We start from the raw sequence: 25,853 nt of genomic DNA, 5'->3' as shown, positions 1-25,853 counted from the left end.
TATAAATAAAGGTAACTGCAAAGACCATGGCCCAGCATGAAGAGCTGATGAAGAAAACTGAAACTATGAAAGTTTTAATAGAAACCAACAAACTTTTGAGGGAGGATAAGACAAAACTTGAACAAGATCTTCAGCAGCTACAGGCTAAGGTGGGTATTTTTAACCGCTTAGAATTCAGTAACTGTAATGTCTTGATCACATATTTCATTAGGCTTTCTGCAATGCTTTTTGCCAAACACTGACTAAATAATTTATACGTAATTAATTATTGTAAAAATGAAGCACTTTTTTTTTTCAACATTATTTTTACTGGAGTTCCTCTTTAAAAGAATTGCATACATGTTGGGTTAAAGGGGCAGAAAACAGTGAAAACATATGAAAACTGCCAAACTAAGTTTGTCCCAGGTTATCTTCAGTTGAAAATAAAGTATGGCTGGAGGGTGCTGACATTTAAATTATGTTGTTGTGATCATTCCACAAAAATTGATTTTTTTGCTAAATATGATTTCCTTGAATTATTGCCTATTTTAACATGGCATGATGTTCCCATTATTTCTATCAAGCTAATTCATGGCTAGCTCATAATCCTTATTCTACACAGGGGGTGAAGGGAAAACTGCAGAAATTGTGGGAGTGTTTTAGAAATGTGGTTATCTTATCACATCCTTTGCAGTTAGTTTACTACCAGTATATAATGTTTCAGTATGGAGGGGGGAAAAAATCTGAAGAAAGTACAAATAATGGTTAAAAATAAATGTAAAGGAGGAAAACAGTTGTTTGACAACAAAAGTAAGTGAAAATACTTTTTATATATTTCTAAAGTATGGTGCAGTAGAGTAATTAGGTAGGAGCAGCTGAGTTGGCCTATTAATCTTCTGACAGCAGCTTTTACCGCCTCCTTCCCACATGGCTCAAAACAGTAGGGGCCTATTTCATTTTACTTTTTCTTTAAGTTTTCTCCTGGGTAATATTTTTGCACCTTAGCAATAAAATGCCCTTTAAGCCAGAGTTCCCTAACCCTATCCTCGAGGCGCACCAATGCTACGTACACACATGCGACAACGATCGTTCGTTGTCAACGACGAACGATCTTTTAATTGACGAAAGAACGACCGAAGTAAAGTTAGTTGTAAAAAGTATGTAACGATCACATCGTTAGAACGAACGTTACACCACGTAAAAGCACTTAATGCGCCTGCGCATAAAATTGTAAAGTTCCTTGGAGAAAAAGTGAAATGCGCATGTCCAGCCTGGTACGAACGATCGTTTCCAACGATGTGCCACTTTTGCTAACGATCGTCGGTGGTAAAAATCCGCCAAGACAGAACTTTGTTTTGTAGCGATTTGCCTCGTTCGTCGTTTGCCTTAATAGTCGTTGGTTCGTTTTTTGTAACGATCGTCGTTGGTAAAGATCGGGGAACGATCGTTACAAACGACTATAGTCGCATGTGTGTACGCACCTCAACAGTATGTTTTGCAGGAAACCACACACAATCACAGGTGAGGTAATTAGTGTTGCAGCAGAGCTGATTAACTTCTGTGGATTTATTCAAAATATGCAGTGTTGGTGGGCCTTCAGGACAGAGTTTGGGAACACTGCTTTAAAGCCACCAGCAAGCAAGAAAAATACTCAAAAAAGTTTCAACAGTATTTTTTCACCTACTTTTACTTTAATTGCAAAGTGCTGAAAATGTATTTTAAACAGAATAATAAAAAATGATCTCCTAGGAGAAAACTTAGAAGAAAAAGTAGGAGAAAAGTAAATTAGGGCCCATTTACACCTGGGCGGGAATCGATCGATTCCCACTCATGGCAAACCGCTAGCGGTTTTGTAAAAACCGCTACACAATGTAGCAAGTGGCAGTGTTCTCACTACCGCGTATGCGGTTAGCGATAACCGCAAACTGGCTGCATGCAGCGGTTTGCCGGCGTATTGCGTTTCGCGGTTAGCGATTGTGATTAGCGTGCAAAGCACGCTAATCGAGCTCGCTCCAAAACGGCCGCAGTGTCCAGAGAAATCACTGCCGCAAAGCACCCGCAGTAATTGCCGGCGTTTTGCGATTCTATTTGTGAACGGGCCCTTAAGGACCTATGTTTGAAAATTGAGACTAACACCCTATTTATATGGTAGGTGTTATAAGATTGCGTTACACTTGCTAAAGCTGTACAATGCATAATAATGGCTGCAAGTGACTTTAAGATATGCATTTCTGGGCCATGCATACACAGCTGAATACCTGAGAGTATGTGGCAATGGAATGAGGCAATGCAGGCAACTTTATGGGGTTAGACAGGGCCTGTACATGGTCTTGAGTATTTTGGGCAGAAGGATGGACAGACAAGTCCAAGCTATGCTCTGCAGATTACTTTACTCTTTTAGTGACTTGAACCTTTGTCATATCAAACACATGGGTTTTGGTAGCTGATCTTACACACCTGAAACCTCATTGGTCTCTTTCCCCCTCTGTATAGATGCAGGGTTTGTTGAGGGCAGGATCAGAAGCCATTTGTTTAAACCATCTGACGAAGTCTTTTAAGGCCTGGAACCCACTACCAAATGCTATCGCTAATCACAATCGCTAGCGTTTTGTATGAGCGGTTTGCAAGCGATTTCATGAGTTTTCAGTAGCGATTTTACGCCTGGAACCCACTGCAAATCGCTATCGCTTATCGCAATCGCTAGCGTTTTGTGTGAGCATTTTGTAAGCGATTTCATGAGCGTTTTTTGGCAGCGATTTTAAGTGGTGCAAGGTTTTTGCCAGCGATTGTGTAGCGATTAGCGGTTTTAATTCTGATTGGTCCTTACAATTCTATTATTTTTACAGTGTGCAGTAACTTCAAAACGCTAGCAAAATCGCTCTGAGTAGGTTTTGATGAGAAATTATGCCAGCGTTTATATACTTTACATTGCAGAAACGCTAAACGCTAAAAATGCTGCTTGTCCTACGTTTGGCATTTTGGTAATCGCAATAGCTCCAGTGGAATTTGGCCCATCTATTAACATTAGCTGAGCGTTTAGGGAAATTGTTGCGGTTTGAATCGCTCACTAAGCGCTCACAAAATCGCTCTTGTGGGTTCCAGGCCTTAAAAAGTGTATTCAATTTGCCAGCGGTTGTGTAGCGATTAGCGTTTTTTAATTCTGATTGGTCCTTTCAATTTTAATGTTGTTAGTGTGCAGTAACTTCAAAACTCTAGCAAAATCGCTTTGTGCAGGTTTTGACGAACGATTATGCCAGCGTTTATATATTTTACAATGCAGAAACGCTAATCGCTAAAAGCGATAAATGCTGCATGTCCTGCATTATGCAATTTGGTAATCACAATCACTCCAGTGGAATTTAGCACATCCTTTAACATCAGCTGAGCGTTTTAGGGAAATCGCTAGCGGTTTGTTTCGCTCCCTAAACGATCAGAAAATCGCTCTAGTGGGTTTGAGCCCTCAACCTGTTCTTTCTTTCCTTTTCTGAATATTGTGGATACATGCTGTTGAATTGTCACCTGCTGTAAAGAACCGTGTGTTGTCCTGCAAGCTTCCTGAAAACTAGGTTGCTAGCTCTATAATGCTGATAGTCTGTGTTTTTGCCGCAAGTGTTTAATGTATTTAAAATTGCATTGTACAGTATGTAGGATATTTAGTAGTTTTCTTTTTAAGTAAATTTGTTAAATTTCAGATACGAAAACTTGAAGCAAATATATTGCCATTACAAGAGTCAAACTCTGAACTGAGTGAGAAGAGTGGCATGCTTCAGGCAGAGAAGAAACTGCTTGAGGAGGATGTTAAGCGTTGGAGGTTACGAACACAGGTAGGATTATCAGTTTGAGGTGAAACCCCTCTTGGAGATCATATAGCTGGTGCTATTAACATGATTTAATACATTTTGTGATTGTAGATGTTCTGGATCCCTAGAAAGGTGGAAACTCTGGCTAATGCATGGATGGCATAATTTTAAAGGGCTGTATTCTAGTAGAAAAGAAAGTTCCGCTACACCAGTGGCTGGGTGCAAAAGGTTTCTCCGTTTATTTTTTCATCAATCAGTGAGTACAAAAGTTAAAAAAAACTCACACGTATCGGAGCTCATGGCTCCTTAATCATAGCTATTTAAGGAGCCATGAGCTCCGATACGCGTGAGTGTTTTTAACTTTTGTACTCACTGATTGATGAAAAAATAAACGGAGAAACCTTTTGCACCCAGCCACTGGTGTAGCGGAACTTTCTTTTCTACTGGACATTTCGAGCTTTCTGGTTCCTCGCTCCCTTTGGTCTAAATGTGTGTGGATGTTGCGGGTCCTTTTCCCCTTTTGATCCGCTGTATTCTAGGTCTGAATTATTTTAGGAAAAGATTGAATTGACCCATTTCTGTCAGACATTGCAATTTCGATTCACGATTTTCTTCAAATCAAGCTTTAGCACTAAATTCACAATGTACAGTAAAATTTACAAACCTGCGTTGCCAGAAAATGACATCGTACTATCAAATTGATAGTTTGATGTCATTTTCTGTCATGTTAGTACATTTTACTGTAAAAAACAAAAACTTTGAGATATAAGGAGGGAGGGGTATGACCTGATTGAATACAAGTATATTTGTTATAAAAATACAAAACTTTATTCAACACTTGTAAAAAAATCATTACAGTGACAAAAAAAATCCCGCAACGGTAACTCAACCCCCACAAAACCCCAGCCCATCCGTCCCCGAACCCCTGACCCCCAACTCCCACACACACTTCAATGCAAAAAAGCCTTTCTCTATCATCTGCACATGAAAAACTAGAGGCTGCACAGCCTTACATCAACAGGTAACAGTCCTGAGGGATCATGCAATAATGCAAAAATATAGATAAGGCCTTATTCACTCAGCTCATCCAGGTGATGCAAATTAGAAGCAATTCAAGTGGTCACACTAAAGGCTCATACACACATCAGACTATAGTCTTTGGAAAATGAAAGATCACAGACCAATCTTACCACCCTTCATGTAGTATGAGAGCCATACCTTCTGAGAGCTATAGAGCTGAACTCCCCATCAGAAAAAATCTTTGCAAAATGCTGCACACACAGATGCTGTACGGACACAAAAGATCAGTATCTGCAAAAGATCTGTTCCTGCCAAAGATCCATTCTGCAAATTGCATTCATAGTCTGAGATCTGCAGATCATTATACACACCTTGTTTAACTGACATTCATCTGCAGATCTGAAAATCCATCCTGGTGGATCTGATCTGCAGATGAATGTCTGTTAAACAAGGTGTGTATGATGATCTGCAGATCTCATAGACTATGAATGAATTTTGCAGGAACAGATCTTTTGCAGATACTGATCTTTTGAATGTCTACAGCATCTTTGTGTGCAGCATCTTGCAAAGATTTCTGTCTGATGGGGAGTTCAGCTCCATAGAATAGGCTGGTTGAACTCGACGGACGTACGTCTTTTTTAAACCAAAATAACTGTGTAGGTATGGCTCTCATACTACATGGAAGGGGGTAAAATGGGTCTGTGGTCTTTCATTTTCCAAAGACTATGGTCTGATGTGTGTATGAGCCTTAAAGAGACTCTGTAACAAAATTCTCAGCCTTAGTTCTTCTATCCTATAAGTTCCTTTGCCTGTTCTAATGTGCTCTGGCTTACTGCATCCTTATCTAATTGCACAGTGGCTGTGTTATCTCTGTTATGATCTAATCTGTTATCTTCTGTCGGCTCTGTCAGGCTAGGCTGGAATGTGTGGAATGTGCAGGGCTGCTTGTGATTGGATAGAAGCGATACACACCCTATGCAGGCCCCCTGCAGGCTCTGTATGACTCACACACTCTGCAAATGTGAGCCTATCACAAGCTGGTTAGTTTGTTTGTAAACACTGCCTAAAACTGTTAATTACAAGCCAGGATTGCAGCAGAGAGTGGCAGAAACAGCACAGAGGGGCCCAGGAGAACATAATTAATAGAATGGTATGCTTTTTGCTGTAAAAATTTTAGAGTACAGATTCTCTTTAAGACTTTGCTGTTTACATCAGAAACTCTTGATAATCTGCGACAGTTCCACTTTAGTCACCACCCGAAGGCGTACTCAGCAGCATCAAGGTAAACAAACAAACAGAAAGGTCGTCTTTTGCACCGGTGCAGTTTGTAACCACACTCTTTCCTCATGTCATATTATGCTCCTCATCCAGTATATCAGGGTAAAGATTATTCAGCACAGCCCAGCATGCAAGCAAGCAAGTTTAAATGTGTAGCAGCCAGGTGGCAGAATGCTAGTTCAGCAGGTTAGCTATTGTTAACAAATAAAGCAATTGGCATGAATGTTGCCCTGTGAGCTCTTACTATGTCCCCTGGATGTAGCTTCTTGTGGCAAAGCACCAAGGCAAGCATGTGTGGCAACGGTGGGGATGAGTCCAGGACCCCGGATGAGCTGGTGTTGAGGAGGGGGGTGGAGCGCCGTGGTGGCGGAGGGCGGCGTCCTCTAATTTTACTGTACATTGTGAATTTAGTGCTAAAGCTTGATACTGTACTTACCACTTCTGGATGTAGGCAGTATCCCCCCCCCCCCCGTTTCTCCTCCTCCCCCTCATAGTATGCATGACCAGTGTCCCCACACCCCTCATAGTATGTATGGCCAGTATGCCCCCACCCCTCATAGTATGTATGGCCAGTATTTCCCCCCTCCCATCCCTCATAGAATGTATGGCCAGTATCCCCCCACCCCTCTGAGGGGTGGGGCTATACTGGTCATACACACTAAGAGGTGTTCAGGGCTGGGTGAATGTTAGCTCAGGGCTGGGTAAACGTTATTGCTACGTCCTGCATTCCATAAATTCCAACCCCCCCCCCCCCTCCTGCAGAGTTGCTGGGGACTTGAAACTCGCCTCGATCAGATTCCTGAGTTGCGTCTCCATGACAACAGGGCGTCACATATTGGGTCATGCCAGCGTATTACACGCTGGCAGCCAGCTTGTACGATGCTGGCACATCCCGACCTCATGTCATGTGACACCCTGTTGCCATGGAGATGTGATGCAGGAATCTGTGATCGAGGTGCGTTTCCAGTGCCCGCCCGCTTTCAACTCTGCAGGGAGGGAGGGGGAAAGGAGTGGAATCTGGCCACTATCGGTTGGCTGGAGAAACAGTGCATTCAGGCAATATCCGGCAAGCGAGCAATAGTTACATAGTTACATAGTTACATAGTTACTTTGGTTGAAAAAAGACATACGTCCATCGAGTTCAACCAGTACAAAGTACAACTCCAGCCTGCTCCCTCACATATCCCTGTTGATCCAGAGGAAGGTGAAAAAACCCTTACAAGGTAAAAATTCCTTCCCGACTCCAGATGGCATCACTGGCTTGCCCATCACTGGATTAGCTCTTGTCTGCAAAATGAGGAGCTAGGTTTTTGGAGCCTAGTTTGTTGCAATTTTTTTTTTAATTCACTATAAGTAACTTTATAATCATTGCAACTTTATCATAGTTTCTGAGGATTTTTATCCTTTTAACATGGAGTACAGATTTTGGAGTATTTAGTGATGTGCAAAGCAAAAGGTTTTTCCTCTTGACAACATATATTATTACTATGCTGTAGTTGCCAATTTATCAGGGCAAGGCCCCAGTAGCATTGACTATTTGCGGCTTCTGAAGCTCACTAGTTGCCCCATTTTGCATCATGGTACATTATTCACTGCAGTTCAAAATAAAAAATTGTCATTTTTAGAGAGAGTTATACTTCTGATGAAAACCGAAAATTTCAGTAAATACTGTGGATTGTTTGTTTTATTGGTGAATGAAAGAGAATTGTTTAGAAGCCGATTAGAAAATGTGATTACAATATTCCTGTAGGAATTCTTTCCTAATATGTTGCACTTAAAGCAGACGTGAATTCAGAACTTTCTCTCTGCTCTAAGGGCCCATTTCCACTATCGCGAGTTCGCATGCAAATTCGCATAGCAATACAAGTGAATGGGACTGTTTTCACTTGTCAGGATTCCTTTGCGTTTTTCTGTGCACAAAAAATTTGCATGGCAGAGCCATCAGAATTTGCATACCGCTATGCAAATCGCATACAATGTATTTAATAGGAAATTCGCATGAGGTTTGGGTATGCGAATTTTCATGCGAATTCACATAGAAACAATGGAAAAGCACACCAGCACTGCCATGGTTAAATTCGCATACATCGTCATCCATGTGAATTCGCATGAAAATTTGCATAGACCCGCATGCGAAATTCACATCCGCATGCAAATTTTTAGTGCGGCGATTCGCACCGCACAAGTGGAAATGCAGCCTAAAGGATAAGTAACAGCATACAAACCTTTAAAGAAAAACATTTTTGTTACAGCCGATACAACTCCTAAAACAAATCTGCACTGTTTCTACTTCCTGATCCATGGAAGCAGACATATTGTTAACGTCCTGTGTCTACCTAGTAGCTGCTCTGCTGTAGCAGCTAGCTGACTCAGCTGAGCTCAAATTACAATTTGTGATTAGTCTCAGATGAGGTGGAATTGTATACATACAATGTGCATGTCTCTGTTTTCCCTCCGTCCTGTGCAAGAGTTCCGGTCTTTAAGTAGAACCCAAAGTGAATCTCTGGTCCAATATTAGTTACCTACTCCTCCAGAGTTTTTCCCACACTGTCCTTTGCCACTGCCCGAGACCCTTAGGAGATTCCTTTTCCATGTAAGGATCTATGTTTGCTGCAACATTTATTAGATCGATGTTATGGTAACACTGACCTGATTTAAAAAACAAATTGTTCATCAGTCTAGGCCAGTCATTTTTCGTAGGTCCATGGAGTGACCAGCAGCCCCAAACATATAAGCTTCAATACATTGTGTGTTCTGACACTTATCCCCATGATTAGAATGATGGCTTTCAGCAATTTGCGCTACAGTAGTTCTTTTGTATGATCAAAAAAGAGGAGCCAGCTTTCAATCCTCACAAACATGGTCTTTTCTCATTTTCTATACTGGCATCTCTGTAGCTACTAACCTCTCCACATCGGGAAAGTCCCCATAATTACATTTTTTGTTTTTTAAATACTCACTGACATATAGCCATCATAATTTGTTCCTTGTCAGAATTTCTCAATCCCTCTGCTTGCACATTTTTCCTGCTACCATCATGCCACCTACAAGAACGGACTGTTTACTTGTTACCTATCATATTATATCAAACTGCATTCTACTGGAATGATTTGTTATTCACAACACTGTCAGTGGTTGTATTTCAGTGATGTTTGTTGATTGGAGGGGGGGGCGATAGCAGGTTAGGCACAGACTGGGGAGAAGGTGAAAGTAAGGAGGTGTGTTTTTATTTGGGAGGGGGGGGGGGGGGGGGGGGTTGGTAAAGGCTCAGTGGTTCCTCAAGACCCCAAAAGCCCAGGTATTGCCAGATATTTGCTTTGCTGGCATGCAGTGCCCCCATATTGAACACATTCATATGTACGCCGTACAGCAGAAAGCTTAGGGCCCATTTACACTGGGGCAATTGGCGGGTATTTTCGCACATTCCCAAATTTCCGGGGATCTCTAGCACTTTGAAAAGCGCTAGAGTAATTACAAGTATATGGCAGTGATCGCCAGCAATTCGCAGAAAACGAAAATGTGGTGCATGCAGCACTTGAAATGTTTTTAGAACGATCGCAATTGACATTTTAAAGCAAAATGCGATTGCTCAAATCCCTGCCGCAAAATGCTAGCTGTTTTGAGATCCCTAGTGTGAACGGAACATTAAGTGATCTCTCTTGGCGCCTCTTGTAAGGCAATATGATGCTTACTCTAATTTACGTTTCTCTGTCCTTCTGAAGCACTTGCTAAATCAGCAGAAGGATACTGATGCCGAGGAGTATAAGAAGTTGCTTTCTGAGAGAGAAGTTAATGTAAAACGTATTCAGCAACTCACTGAAGAGATTGGAAAGTTGAAAACTGAGACTGCAAGGTAAAACACAACACACAAAAAGCCTTTTAGTTGACTATGTGCTTTAATATTGGTTAGAATACTAAGCTGCATTCTTTAAGCATTGCTTATAATTGGAGATGATAAACGGGTGGCATAATAATTACATTGCAAATAACAGGCACCATAGCACTGGGCCAATCAAAATCAATTGCTGCCGATTTCTAGTTGCCCCAATTCCATTTGCATGCAAGTCAGAAAAATCTCACTGATCATCTCTAGTTATGATCCTCTTTTTAATGTACAAACTAATTTTGGTTTTATAGCCTCGACTACAAATCAAGAAATTTTAGGTCTGACTGAAAGCCTTATCTACACGTCAGACCTAAATTTCTGACTTGAAGCTGTGATATTGATCATTAGGGGGCCGCCTATGTTCCCCCAGGGTGCCTGCCTCGCATCTTCCCTGTGTGTATGTGCTGAGCTAGCGAAAGTAATTTGCATACAAATTTCACCACAATGCATTGGGACCTTTATTTCCTCTTCAGTGCGGCTTGCATGCATCGCCGCCCCTCTATCGGCTCCTGATGATGTCACCAGGAGCCGTCGGAGAAAAGCTAATGCATGCAGACCAAGCCCTGCTGAAAATGAGATGAGGGCCCTGGCAGTGAAATGGGTATGCTAATTCTGCTCGTTGGCTCTGCACTTGGGCGCACAGGGGAAAAAACAGAAGTGGGCACCATTGGGGAAAATGTTGGATGCATCCTCTAATGCAGTCCTCTGCATATGGGACTGCCTATTCCTACAAACTTTCCCCCCACCTTTGGAGTACTATATAGTACCAATGCTGATTAGCGACAGTGATGATGCTAATCAGCGGCTAATTAGTGACTGTGGTGCGGGGGGCTGAGCGCTAACTGACACTAACACAGGGGCCTAGCTAACTGGCCTAACTGTTAACACTAGTGATACTAAAAAAGTGACAGTTTTCACTAATCACTGTTTTTAGATTACTAGGATAATGACCCCGGGGGGGGGGGGGGGTAGTTATCATGGGGCAATCAGAGGGCAATCAAGGCAATTGCAACACAATTAGAGCCAATAAGAGTGATTAGAGGGCAATCACAGCCAATCAGTGCGATCAAAGCCAATCACGGGGCAATCGAAGCCAATCACGGGGCAATCGAAGCCAATCACGGGGCAATCAAAGCAATCACGGGACAATTTAGACAATCGGAGCCAATCAAAGCACAATCAAGCGTTACAGACAGGAGATTAGAGGTGCACAATGGCAGGGGGGAGATCTAAGGGCAGGGGGGTGATCAAGAGCCCACAGTGACAGGTGGTGACGGGGTGATTGATAGGTGATCAGTAGGTAATTACAGGGGAGAATATATGCAAGCAATGCACTGGCGAGGTGATCGGGGGGGGGGGTCTGTGGGCGATCTGAGGGTGTGGGCAGGTGTTTGGGTGCCCGCAAGGGGCAGATTAGCGTCTGATCTGATGGGAAGTAGTGACAGGTGGTGATTGATGGGTGATCAGTGAGTGATTATAGGGGAGAACAGATGTAAATGATGCACTGGCGAGTTGATCAGAGGGGGTCTGAGGGCAATCTGAGGGTGTGGGCGGGTGATTGGGTGCCCAAAAGGGGCAGATTAGGGTTTGATCTGATCGGTAGCAGTGACAGGTGATGATTGATGGGTGATCAGTGGGTAAACAGAACAGATGTGAACGATGCACTTGGGAGGTGAGCTGAGGGTGTGGGTGGGTGGGTGATCAGATGCCCGCAAGGGACAGGTTAGGGTTTGATCTGATGGGTGGCAGTGACCGGGGGTGATTGATGGGTGATTGACAGGTGATCAGTGGGTGATTACAGGGGAGAATAGATGTATACAGTACATATGGGGGGGGGGGGGGGTCTGGGGGGATCTGAGGATGTGTGGTGGGGGGGTGATCAGGAGCCCCCAGGGAGCAGTTTAGGACCTAATCTAAAGGATAGCGTCGACAGATATTGACAGGGGGTGATTAATGAGTGATTAGGGGGGGTGATTGGGTGCAAACTGTGGTCTGAGGGGGTGATCAGGGGGGAATCTAAGGGGTGCTGTGGGCGAACAGTGAGCGGGGGGGGGGGGCAGGATCAGTGTGCTGATGTGTTCACTTACAGTGCTGCAGTCCTCTCTGGTGGTCGATCGATCACTGTGACCACCAGCAGAGGAGACAGCCTGTATAATACTTTGTTTACCTAACAAAGTGTATTATACAGTTTCTATTGGCCAAATCAAAAATTTACAACCCGCCGGCGCTGCTGATTGGCCGGCAAGTTGACGTCACAGGTGGGTGGAGCAAAATGCCGGCGATTGCGCACGCTCGATCGCCCGCAATTCCCTCCCCTATGTGCCGCCGCCAATTGGCGTTACGCGGTCCTGGGGATGCCACTTTGCCGCCGCCAATTGGTAGTGGGCGGTCGGCAAGTGGTTAAGTGCAGGCATTAACTTTCCTGAGTCAACTTCTATTTGAGTCAGAAAATCAGCTTTAGGTCATATATTGGGGCCGACTTATACATGGAGCCAATGATGTATAGTATATAAAAGACTATATACTCATGATTTTTGTTTTATGTACCAGCTCAAGAAGCGCGTTTAGCCTCTGAGCAGTACAAAGCGAGTTATTCCTTCCTTGTGCTTTTTAGTGATTTATTTTTTTTAATTTGTGTGCAAATTGGGCAATTAAATGCAGCAAAGTATCTCCTGAAAAGTACCGTAAATAAAAAGCAAACTTATACCTGAACAGACTCCTAATATGGTTCTGAAAAGTTTAATTGGTAATTTAATTCTATGCTATTTACATTATGATTGCACTTCTTAAAGGATACCAGAGCCAAACCCCTTAGAATTGGGGGGGAGGGGGGGAAGCTGCATGTATGGTGAGCTGTCCTGATGCCCACCTCTCTCCCCCCTCCTTTCATATCTAAAAGCCACTCCGGCAGCCTCTTCCTGGTCGCCGGAGTCCGGCTGCACTGCGCAGGCGCTAGCCCGGCTTGCTTGCATCCCTCAGCGGCTGGGAGTGCTCTTTGCATGACCTCCACATTTATGACATGAGGGAGGGACGCACACATGCAAGCCTGTGTGGTGAAGCTTGACTCGGAAGAGGCTGCCATCGGGTTTTAGATATGTAAATAGGGGGACAGAGAACGAGGGGGGGAAGCAGTGGGCATCAGGACAGCTCACCATACATGCCGGCTCTCCCAGTTTCTCCTAAGGGTTTCGGCTCTGGTATCCTTTAAGCTGAAAATAAAATGAGACTGCAGGAAAGTTCTATTTACCATTCCTACTACACATCTTCTGTTTCAGTGCAGGATTGTTGTAAAGCAAGCCTGAAGCCAAATACACACAATTTGTGGACACTTACCACTATAGAGGGAAATCTCTGGATGCTTCAGAGGCTACTACGATCTACCACGATCCATCTGCTGCCAGCTGGCACACTCTCCTTCCTTGCAGCTGCGCTCCCCTCTGTGTATGCTACTCTGTGCAGGGGCCAGTAAGGTTCGCACCTGCACTTTTAGCATGAAGTCACTCGTCCGCAGGGCAGAACAGTGTGTATGAGCCGCTACGTGTGAGTGCACTGGGATGGGCCGTACTTTGCGCCTGGGCAGTGCATCCGCACTCATACATTAAGTAGAGCATGGTCACAAGCAAAATTCAATAGCAATGTCAAATACTGTAAGAGTCCAACGCAGGACTGGGGGGGGGGGGGGGGGGCATAGGAAGATCAGGGAAGCCTCTGGACTATCCACTGAGGTAAGTATCTAACTTTTTTTTTTCTGCTTCAGGTACAACTGTTTTACATATTAATAAGAGTGTCTTCTCAGGTTGAATGCAGCACTAAATACAATCCAAAGTCAATGCCAAAGCTCTAGAGAAGAAGTCACAAAGCTTAAAACAGAAAAGGATCATCTTCAAAAAGAAATTGATGCTAAAGTTCTTGATCTACAAGAAAAAATTAAAACCATCACACAAGTTAAAAAGATTGGAAGGCGGTACAAGACCCAATATGAGGAACTTAAAGTTCAGCATGATAAGGTAATCTATATAAAATGGAGCAAGAACAACTTCATAAATTAAAGTATTCATGCAAACTGATATTTTTTTGTCTAAATGCGTATTTCTAGCTGCTTGCGGAGACGTCTACAGCTCAGGCAGCAAAGTCTGAAGGACAGGCTTTGCAGAAGGAGTTACAGGAAGTAAGAGATACTCATGCACAGTCTGAAGTAAAGATAGCAGCACTGGAGAAACAGTTGGAGACTGTACAAAAGGTGACTATCTTGCTTGCGTCTGTATTTCACAGCAGACTTGCATTTGGCTGCCACCAACATTTTCTCTCCATTAGTCCTCACAGCTAACGTATTGTATGCATATTACTCCTACTCACCACCTAACTCCGAATCGCTTTTATAGTATCACAGTATTCAGCACCAGTATGATCCTGTGATATTAAAGATTTGTACCACTAGATGATTTACTTTGAGAGAATTAAACAAAACCAATTTGGCATTATCAGAGTGAAGCTCTGCTAGTTAGTAGCTCAGGTTAGGGGCTATTTGAAGGCCAGAGTCGGTACTATATATTTGAAAATATTTGTGTCGAACCTGACACATTGTTCACTAGGGTTAGGCTGAGCTGTGTATAACATGTAAGGCTAATTTTGAAAATCGAGCTCTACACAGAGCTCTGGCAGTTACTTTACAGTCAGAACTTCCTTATACTGGAGGCCTGTTGCAAAAGTGACTGTAGCCATGTCTCGTGATCACCCACAGACCATGTACTAGCTTTACAGTGGAGCAAAGGTTGATCTCATTACCTACCGCATAGATAAGCGGCAACGCGTATTTTAACAACCAATCCTCCAGGATGGCTGATACAAGAGAGAGGAAGCCTGCTCCGCCCACCAAAGGAAACACCTTTAAATTAAACAATTAGGCAATTAGGCAACCCTATAAATCCTCCCCTGCCTTCACACCCTCAGTTCTAGTGTGTTTCCCACACCGAAGGAGAAGCACCTTATGAGGCAGGACTATACCTGTCTCCCACGATCTTGGCCTCCTTCTCCATGGATGGGACTGCGTGTGGAGCTCTCCCCGCTCTGGGTGGCTGCAGAGGGCCTGTGCATCCCGGAGCGGCGGCGGCCCGGACGGAGTATCTGAGCTGGCTGCATCCGCGGCAGAGGAGGTAGCGTGAGCTGAAGACTGGCTGTTTGGGTGCGGGCATTCGCGCGAAAGAGTGCGCAACGCTCCAGTTTGAAGGGGGAACGTCGGCGTGATGACGCTCTTCCGCTTAAAGCGGAAGCGTATGCGGCGTTCCTCCGCCATTCTCATCCCAGCGGCAGGCGGATCACAGGGAAGGCATGGAGTAGTCAGACGCCTTTCCCTCTGAGCCCAGTGGATCCCAGGCGCGCACAAACGTCAGGACAGGTGAGAGGTGGACAGAGGGAGCCTCTTTTTAGTAAGATACTGGCTCACTCTGTCCACAAGAAAGTTACAAAAAACCCTCGGTTTTCTTGTGTATATGCTGGGCAATACCTGTTAGCCTGTATCTTTATATTTCATATGGGTAGTCACAGGTCTCTGAAGAAAATGTATTTTTATTATGTGTTGCAACTGTCCCTTCAATGCCTGAGGACTCTAGCCATCCTCAAAAGGCTTCTGACAAGGCCAGGCGCTGCAGACAGTGTGATACTGAGTTGCCAAAGTCTTGGACTAGGTCACATTGCGATAAATGTCTTCTTCTACTCGTAAGCCTCCAGACCCCACTGTAGTTATGTTGAACTTTATGGAGTCTATGAGGAAAGCGTTTTCATCCACTTTTAAAACTTTTAGATCAGTTATGTCCTCCCCAGCTCAGTGGGTAGTACCTCAGTTACCTACCCCTGCTGTGCCGGCAGTTCCAGCCCAGATGCTGACCACTCCTTTCCCCCCCCCCCTCTCCCGCCTCCTCCCTCGGGGATTCCTGCTAACCCTCCGGGGGTCCAGCCAAGTTCTGGTGCTCAGGATTTGGCAATGTCGTCATCAATGGAGGACTCTCTTGAGGAGGGTGAGGAGAGGAGTGAGCCCGATTCAGACTTAGAAAATTTAGAGGATTCTCCCCAGAAATTTTCTAAGTATCTATTCAATGCGGAGGAAACCGCTGAGCTTCTTAAAGCGGTGTATGAGGCGGAGCAGCTGGCTGAGCCAGCAACTTCGTCTTCGGTAAGAGATGATATCTATGCAGGGTTGGAGTGTGCAGAAGGTAGAAGCTTTCCGGTGCACCCGGCTATTCAAAAACTGATTCTTTCTCAGTGGGAAGACCCGGAGAAAAGGTTTTATATTCCCAGGTCTTTTAAGCATAGATTCCCCTTTAAAGAGGAGGAGATTGCCTTGTGGGATAAATGCCCAAAACTGGATGCTGCTTTCTCACAGTATTCCAAAAATGCTGATTTGTCTTTTGAGGACGCAGGGGTCCTGAAAAACTCGATGGATAAAAAGGCCGAAAATTTACTTAAAAGGGCATGGGAATCCATCTCATTTTCCTTTAAACCTGCAATTTCAGCCATGTGCTTGTCCCGTAATTTAAACAAATGGCTGGCAGGGCTTAATAAGCACTTAGCGCCTCATGCTACTATTCTGGAATCATTCCCGGTAATTGCACGACCAGTGGCATTCTTGGCCGATGCTGCAACTGAATTTCTAAGGTCTGCGGCTAGGGCATTAGCCCTAATCAATACAGCAAGGCGGGCCTTATGGTTAAATACCTGGGAAAGTGATCTAGTTTCTAAGCAGAAATTATGTGCTATGAAATTTGACGGTGACCTGTTGTTTGGAAAGGGGTAAGGTCTTCTGAGAAAGGCAAAAAGTTTTCTGGACAAAAGAAAAAAGATGCCCTTTCATAAAAATTTCCCGGGCAAAAGGCAGTTTGCCCAAAAGGAGACGAAATATCAACCCCCGAGAAAAAGGTGGACATATAACTCAGCGAAATCAAGAACCCCCTTTTTGTTTAACAAGCCAGCCACTTCTAATGCAAAGGAAAACAAGTGGAACAGGTCGGGGGGAGACTTCAGGGGTTCAGTCATGTGTGGACAAATGTCACCGCGAACCCATTTATTTTGGACCTCATGAAATCGGGGTACAAAATCTAATTCTCCTCCCGCCCCCCTCAGAACTTTGTACTCACTGGTCTATCCAGGGATCAGGAGAAAGCATCTGCCCTGTTAGATTCAATAACCTCTCTAATACAAGAAAATGTGATTACCCGGGTTCCAGCTACCCAATACAAGAGGGGTTTTTACTCCAGAGTTTTCATGGTCAAAAAAACGTCGGGCAAATATAGGATGATCCTAAATCTCAAACAGCTGAACCCATTTATTCAGTAGTAAAAAAAAAAAAAAAATTCCGCATGGAAAACATTTTTACATTAAAATTTAATTCCAAAAGGAGCCTTTATGGCGACACTGGACATTCAGGACGCATATTTACATGTGCCGAAACACCCGGCATATTAGCAGTTCCTGAGATTTGCGATACGAGTGGGAGATACAGTTCACCACTTCCAATATCGGGCCCTTCCCTTCAGGATCTCATCCGCTCCCCGCATATTTACAAAGATAAGGGCAGAGGTGACATCCTTTTTACATCTGCAGAAAATTCATATAATACCATATCTGGACGATCTGTTGATGATTGCAGACTCTACTCAAACTCTTCTATGTCAGGGGTTGTCTGGTCACAGTTTCATTCCCGCATCCTTCAAGAATGGTTCCTGACTGTCTGGGACAAGTCCAAGGAGAGTCTAGATCAATTTCAGGTACTCCCACCCTCTGTGATCTCGTCTCTCCTATGGTGGGAAGAGGTAGCGAACCTCAACCAGGGTCGCCTCTGGAACCCCCCAGTCTTGAAGAGAATCTATACGGATGCCAGTCTGTGGGGCTGGGGAGCTCACTTAGAGCATTTACAGGCACAGGGACAATGGGCCCCAGAGATCCGACAGAAATCCTCAAATTTCAGGGAGCCTCTTGCAGTAAAATTGTCACTGCTCGAGTTTCTCCCAGCCATACGAGACTGTCACGTAAACATATTGTCCGACAATATAGTAACAGTATCCTACATTCAAAAGCAGGGCGGAACGAGATCAAAGGATCTGAGGGACTTGGCGCTCCAAATTCTTCAAATATCAGAGGAAAATTTCAAAACTATCTCGGCGGTGCATATAAAAGGCTCGCTAAATATTTTAGCAGATCAACTAAGCAGACATTCAGTAGCAGAGGCGGAATGGTCTCTCAACGAAGAAGTATTCAACCAGTTGATAACTTTTTGGGGACAACCGGTTGTGGATCTGTTTGCATCGCCACAAAATGCGAAAGTCAAAACTTTCTTTTCCCTGTATCCTTCATCCAGCCTGTCACACCTGGATGCTCTAGCGAAACCGTGGCCGAAAGGGCTTCTATATGCCTTTCCCCCTTCAACTTAATAGCAGGGGTGTTGAAGAAAATAGAGCGAAAATCAGCTCTAGTAATTTTTGTGGCCCCCCCATTGGCCAAAACAGGCATGGTTTTCAAAGATACTTCAGCTGTCCCTACAGGGGCCTCTGTTTCTGCCTCCCAGAATGGACCTTTTGAGTCAAGAAAAAGTTTTTGCACCCGAACCCCCAGATGTTTGTCCTAGCGGCCTGGCTCTTGAGCGGGAGTCCCTGAAGTTAAGAGGATTCTCGGAAAGAGTCATCTCTACTTTAGTCAATTGCCGTAAATTATAAACTTTACAATAAATTTTTTCTTGTAGTCAGAGTGTTTGCCTCTTGGAAGAAGAAAAATGGCATAAAAGAAACAACTCTACCTATTATTTTAGATTTTTTGCAAGACGGTGTGGATTTAGGTCTTGCCCAAGTACCCTAAGAGTCCAGGTTGCGGCTCTATCCTTTTTTTCTTAATTTTAAACTAGCCAAGGAACAGGCAGTTATTGAGTTTTTGAAAGCAGTATCCAGATCAAAGCCGATTCCCGTCCAGGGTTATACCTCCCTGGGACCTGAGTTTAGTTTTGAATTGTTTAACTGATTCTCCTTTTGAACCACTCAACTCAATTTCGTTAAAATGGCTAACTTTGAAAACAGCGTTCTTGGTGGCTATAACGTCGGCACGTAGAGTTGGGGACATTCAAGCCCTTTCAATAAAGGACCCATATATGACGGTATTCCCAGATAGGATAGTCTTCAAAACAGATCTCACTTATCTTCCTAAAGTTTCTTCTCTGTCTCACAGATCGCAAGACATTATTATTCCTTCCTTTTGTGATCCACCTGCTAATCTGAGGCAAAATTTAACAAATTAGATGTTAAAAGAATTCTTCTTTCTTATCCGGAAACTTCAAAATCTTTCAGAAGATCAAATCACCTTTTTGTAGCTTTTGCAGGATCGAGGAAAGGTTTACAGGTCCCGAAGAATACTATTGCAAGATGGATTAGGGAGATTATTACTTTAGCCTATACCAATGCAGGACAATCCATCCCTCAGGCTGTAAATGCACATTCCACTAGATCCCTCGCCACATCCTGGGCGGAAAGGTCAGGGGCTTCCTTAGAGCAGATATGTAAGGCAGCGACCTGGTCTAGTCATCAGATTTTTGTGAGGCACTATAGAGTCGATCTGTTGTCAAGTCAAGACTTGTCTTTTGGGAGAAAGGTTCTTCAAAAACGTCATCCCTCCCTAAGGTAACCCTACTAAACTTCTCGTTGGTCTCTCTTGTATCAGCCATCCTGGAGGATTGGTTGTTAAAAGCCTGTTAGAACTTACCGGTAGCGGTATTTCAACGAATCCTCCAGGATGGCTACCTTAGTTCCCTCCCTATTTGGGGGGTTATTGATTATTAATATAACTATGTTTTGTTGTTTTCCTTGTGGATCCTTCTACGTGGTACTCTATAATAACTGAGGGTGTGAAGGCAGGGGAGGATTTATAGGGTTGCCTAATTGCCTAATTGTTTAATTTAAAGGTGTTTCCTTTGGTGGGCGGAGCAGGCTTCCTCTCTCTTGTATCAGCCATCCTGGAGGATTCGTTGAAATACCGCTACCGGTAAGTTCTAACAGGCTTTTTGTATGCGTTGCAGCCCGCAATAGCGTTAATTACAGTCGGGAATGCGGAGAAAGCTACGTGTGGCCAGTCCTGTCGGGCCTGTCGGCAAAAAACAAAACTAGCTGGCAGCAGGGGACCAGGGGATTAGTGAGTGGCTGCGAGGGCACAGGACTGCTGCAGGGGGCTGGTAGAAGCCCCAGGTGAGTAAAACTATATTTTTTTTTTTTTTACTGGCTTAAGTGTCCCTTTTAAGTCTAGTTATGTGAGTGGAAAGGGGGTGTGAACATAACTCGCCATGCTTTACTCACCCACCCACCTGACTCTAAAAGGCTTGGTTTATTGTCAGATTGGTACTGGTGGTATGTCACTGGTGTGACCATACCTCCTTTTCATCTATGCTTCTAAAAGCTAGCCTCTGCTTCTGTAAAGAGCTTCTGTGTGTGGGCAGGTAGGGACATGGCTGGGCTCCTGTAACCAGAAATAAAAAAGCAGAATTGGTCAGAATTTCCCCTCTTCACCTGAAATGCTTAATTTACTTTCACGTCCAAATCCCTACAAGTGACAGGAACTCTGTATACACCTTAAGTCCAATAGCTATGCAAAAATGCTGGTAAAGATCAAATACATTGCAGGTAATAGCTTAACCACTTAACGACCAACGTCAGCCGATAGGCGGACGCAGGTCGCAGTTGCCGTTCCATGTCAGTTCGCGGAGGGTGTCAGTTCGCGGAGGGTGTCTCCGTGAACAGCCTGCGACCCTCCGATCGCGGCTCGCAGGCTAAATGTAAACGCGGGGAAGAAATCCTCGCTGTTTACATCATACGGCGCTCCTGCGCAGCAGTGCCGTAAAGGAGATCGGCGATCCCCAGCCTCTGCTTTACCGGGGATCGCCGGCATCTGATAGGCTGAAGCCTATCAGAGGCGGCGCAGGACGGATCGCCGTCCTGTGCCGCCCATAGGAAGAAGGGGAAGGAGGCGGAAAATCGCTGCGGAGAGGGGGTCTTTGAGGAGCCCCCCCGCTGAACGAAAATGGCCGGCGATCAGACCCCCCCCCCCCCAGCAGGACATCCCCCAAGTGGGGAAAAAAAGGGGGGGGGGGGAGTGTGGTCGCCCTGGCTGCTTGCTGATCTGTGCTGTGGGCTGGAGAGCCCAGGCAGCACAGATCTGCGCAAACAAGCCCGGTCCTTAAGTGGTTAAAGGACAAAAAAAAAAAATAGATATAGATATATATAGATGTTGGTTCTATAAATTGATATACTGCTATCTCTTCAAGGCTGCAGAGGATAAAGAAAATGAAGTTAAAACTCACCAGGAACAGATTTCACAACTTCAGAATGAATTGTCGAAATTCCATAAAGAGCTCCAGGACAAAACTGCACAGGAAGAACAAGTGCGTCAGCAGATTAATGAAAAAGAAGAAAAGACAAAGAAAACTCTACTTGCTGCTAAACAGAAGCTTGCACAGCTTACTGGTAAGATGCCATTTTGTCACTTTTTTAGCTAGCTACCTAGCCTGAATCGAGCAAGAACAGCGCAAAAAATTAAATTGGTTGCTGACATAGGCTATAATGTGAATAGTGGCACTCGGTCTGTAATTTGGGTGCCATCAAAAGATGGAGCCCAAATTACTATTAAGACAGCGAAATTTGACCACCAGAAATAACTGGCAGCCTGGAGGGGGAATAGTAATAGTAACACCACCGGGACTTTAGCAGGAGCAGGGTGAGCCATTTTTCGGTATACCCCACACCCAAATTTCTTAATGAAATGTGTAAACCTAGCCGCCTGTGTGGCACGTTTTTCCTTTTTTTTTTTCTTTCTGTTATTATTTTAGCTGGTAAACACTGTGCTATCAGTGAAGTGAGAGTAAAGTCAGAACAGCTGATTTAGGCGTCTTTCACAGTGGGACATTGCCGTTTGATGCAACGTTAAAGTCGCACCAAAAATTAACAACGCAACACGCCCAAAAAGTTGCAATGCAGCGTTACTAACGCATACAGAAAATACGAGCAATGAAAATGTCTCCAAGTCATTACTGAGCATGTGCAAACAGTCTAATGCAGCTGATAACGTGCACTGCATGCAGTACTTTCACTTAAAGTGCAGCGTTAGACACCAACGCAATGTCTGCACTGTGAATGGGGTATTGATTTTTCGGTTTCAATAGTTTTTTATTAGAAAGTTTTTTTTTTGTTTTTTTTTCAAATATGGTCAAACAATACATTTTGACATCATCGAACATAACTATACATCATGAAAAATAGTAGATGTGTTTTTAACAGTTGAAAATGCAGATGTATATCAAACATAACATATTGATCTTAAAGTATAAAGCAATGAAGTTAGATGGCGAGTTTTATGATAGATTGTTAGGGGTAAACTGAGGTCACTGAAGCGCGTATCTGGGTTGTGTTGTGTTTCAATATGTTTACGATTAGTACAATCCTAATCTTATGGTTATTTTAACCTTACTTAAAACCTAAAGCTATACCTCTCAAATATACTTCTCAATAGTATTTGAGATGCAAATATATAGTTGAAAAGCATAGTCCTTAACAATCTAGTGTGGAAGGACAATAATGATATTTATGAAGTCTATAGGGACCCCCCCCCCCCCCCCTCCTGGGAAATGGGGGAATATCCACCCTACAGAGATTCCCATGAGGCGGGTATTGTCCTTTTTATTATCCACACTGCTAAGGAAGTGAAGCCTTCAGTTTAAGGATCACTAGATATTAGAAGAAGGACCATACTTTTCGATGATAGGTCAATGTTATTGTATATTTGTGATATGACTTGTTAAACCATATATCTTAATGAGTAGCTTTAAGTATAAACAGGGGTCTAGTCCTGGGAAAAGAAGTGAGTGGACTCACTTGGACAATGGGCGTGGTCAAGCACGCCGTGGGCGTGGTCATGGGTGGGGCCAAATATACATGACCTTAGCAGTGATGTAAAAGGTCTGCTGAGGAAGTTTGAGCTCTGCCGTAGTGTATCCCCCAAAAATAGATGTAATCTGACAGCATTTCACCAAGAAGACACATAATCTGGTAGAAGTTCCTCCAAAATACAGAGAATATGGAAGTGGTTCCCCCAAAATGGACAATGTGGCAGCAGCAGTTCCACCAACATACACATAATTTGGAAGCAGTTCCCCAAAATACGCAAAACCTGGCAGCGGATCACCCAAAATACACGTAACACCCAAAGGACATATAATCTGGCAGTAGTGGTCCCCCAAACATACACAATCTGGCAGCAGTTCCCCAAAATACACGTAATCTGGCAGCAGCCGTTCCCCTAACATACACATAATCTGGCAGCTGTTCCCCAAAATGGGTACCCCCATGTAGCCAGGTCTATAGGTGTCCCCAGTATAAGTAGCAATGAGTATAGTAGTCCCCAGTAGCCAGAGGTATTGTTGCCTAGTATATGTAGCCAGGGGTATATGTGCCCAGTATATATAGCCAGGGGTATATGTGCCCAGTATATGTAGCCAGGGGTATTTATGCCCAGTATATGTAGGCAGGGGTATATGTGCCTAGTATATGTCGCCAGGGGTATATATGCCCAGTACATGTAGCCAGGGGTATATATGCCCAGTACATGTAGCCAGGGGTATATATGCCCGGTATATGTAGCCAGGGGTATATATGCCCAGTATATGTAGGCAGGGGTATATATGCCCAGTATATGTAGGCAGGGGTATATGTCCCCAGTATATGTAGGCAGGGGTATATGTCCCCAGTATATGTAGGCAGGTGTATATGTCCCCAGTATATGTAGGCAGGTGTATATGTCCCCAGTATATGTAGGCAGGGAGCTTTGGGGACAGCGGGGATGGGCGGACATCTTTTCTCCCCCCCCCCCCCCATCCCTCACCTTCGTGCTCCCCTTCTTGCCCCTCCCCTCCAGTGTTGTGAAGTGTCGGGCCCGGTGGCGGAAGTGGGCGGAGACTAACCTCGTTCCAGCCGCAAGGGACGCTCCGCTCGGTGTGCGGCTAGTCTGGTCTTCTAGCCCACACAGAGCGGAGCGTCCCTTGCGGCTGGAAGAAGGCGGAAAGTCTCCGCCCACTTTCGCCGCCGGACCCGACATTTCAAACCGCTGGAGGGGAGAGGCAGGAAGGGGAGCACGAAGGTGAGGGATGGGGGGGAGATGTCTGCCCATCCCCGCTGTCCCCATAGCTTGCCTTCTCTGCGCTGCTCCCCTCCACACAAGCCAGGGTGAACGGCGTTCACTCTGAAGAAAAAGTGGGTGGACGCCGTTCACCCGCATCCACGCAGGACTCGACCCCGGAGTATAAAGCGCAAAGCACCAAGTATAAAGTAACCAAGTTATACTAAGCTAGTATAAACTAAAGGGTATTGATTTTTCATTGCAGTGCATTATTCTGGTTTAAATATTGTTTTAAAGAGGATCTGTAACGTCAAAAGATCCCCTGGGGGGTACTCGGCTACGGTGGGGGAAGCCTCCGGATCCTAATGAGGCTTCCCACACCGTCCTCCGTCTCTCAGGGGTCTCGCTGCAGCCCTCCGAGAAAGATGACGTCAATATTTACCTTCCTGGCTCCTGCGCAGGCGCTCTGACGGCTGTCGGCTCCGAAGTAGGCGGAAATACCCGATCGCCGTCGGGTCTGCTCTACTGCGCAGGCGCAAGTTTCCGGCGCCTGCGCAGTAGAGCGGACCCGACTGAGATCGGGTATTTCCGTGTAGTTCGGAGCAGAGAGCAGCCACAGCGCCCCCGCTGGAGCCTGCAAAGGTAAATATTGAACTGACAGTCGGGTCTGTCGCCGGCTGTTCAGAGGGCTGCAGCGAGACCCCCGTGGGACAGAGGACGGCGTGGGAAGCCTCATTAGGATCCGGAGGCTTCCCCCACCGAGGTGAGTACCCCCCAGGGGATCTTTTTCATGTTACAGAGTCTCTTTAACGTCGCACTGTGAAAGAGGCCTTAAGAGTAATAAAAAATAGTTAAAAAAAAAAAAAAAAATTAAAAAGCACTAAGAACACTACTTTTATAGGCTCCCTGCAAGAAATTTTGTCCAGGGAACCACTTAACAAAAATTAGTCAGTTCAAATAAAAAGTCCAGCTCCTTAGGATTGCGATAATGAGCTCTGTACACACGTACGACTGTTCTTGCCCGGTGAGTGCAAAGGCCACCTCCGTTGAGAATCTGGTCTCTAGGCAGAACAGTACTATACACTGAACAGCTTTTTGAGATTGGATTGCTTTGGCAGTTGGACATTATAATTTACATAATCTGATATTTAGGAGTGACGCAAACTGATGTGTTCTATTTATAATTCTGCAATAGTGGAGGTAAAAAGCATTAACTGGAGAGTGTAAGTGTTGGAGATCAAAGAAGAGGTAGAATATGGGACCATGGCCATATGAAGTTTTTTGTTTTGTTTTTTGTTTTGTTTTCAGCGGTTTCTGCTAGGTGATATTTTCACACCTTGTCAATAAAATTCCTTTTTCAACAGCACGCAACAATATAATCAAAATAATTTTGACAGTACTTTGTTTCATCTGCGTTTTGGTACTTTTTCAATTGCAGAGTGCTGAAAAGTTATTTTAAGGATACAGTGAAAAATTATTTCCTAGGAGAGTTAACTCAGGTTGAAAGTAAATTAAATAAGGTCCTATCTGATAGAGCAGGTTTCACCCAAGGAGAGGTATACCTTGCATGAAAACTAGCTTTATCTTCAGTAGGGTAATGGATTTTCAGACTATTCCATGCTGGCTGAATTCTACAGTAGAGGTTGATAAGTCTAATGGTGGCCACTAATGATCCAATCTTACCAAATCTACGTAGGATAAGGGTAAATTGAGTGAATATACTGAATGGATATTTCAGGCAGTTACCTTTATTTTAC

The 25,853-nt window shown here is 44.4% G+C and overlaps 1 protein-coding gene across 1 annotated transcript in view; it reads left to right on the top strand.

Moving 5' to 3' along the window:
• Nucleotides 1-25,853, top strand: part of TPR (translocated promoter region, nuclear basket protein) — a 191,083-nt gene that overhangs the window by 104,984 nt on the left and 60,246 nt on the right. The window contains exons 28-33 of the mRNA XM_068240152.1: nucleotides 12-149; nucleotides 3,672-3,803; nucleotides 9,800-9,930; nucleotides 13,760-13,970; nucleotides 14,060-14,203; nucleotides 21,254-21,452. Of these exons, the coding sequence (XP_068096253.1) occupies nucleotides 12-149; nucleotides 3,672-3,803; nucleotides 9,800-9,930; nucleotides 13,760-13,970; nucleotides 14,060-14,203; nucleotides 21,254-21,452 (955 nt within the window). The remainder of the gene's footprint in view (nucleotides 1-11; nucleotides 150-3,671; nucleotides 3,804-9,799; nucleotides 9,931-13,759; nucleotides 13,971-14,059; nucleotides 14,204-21,253; nucleotides 21,453-25,853) is intronic.

The sequence above is a fragment of the Hyperolius riggenbachi genome, chromosome 6 (assembly GCF_040937935.1).
Source record: "Hyperolius riggenbachi isolate aHypRig1 chromosome 6, aHypRig1.pri, whole genome shotgun sequence".
NCBI classification, from domain to species: Eukaryota; Metazoa; Chordata; class Amphibia; order Anura; family Hyperoliidae; genus Hyperolius; species Hyperolius riggenbachi.
This window is presented reverse-complemented; position numbering and strand designations above follow the sequence as displayed.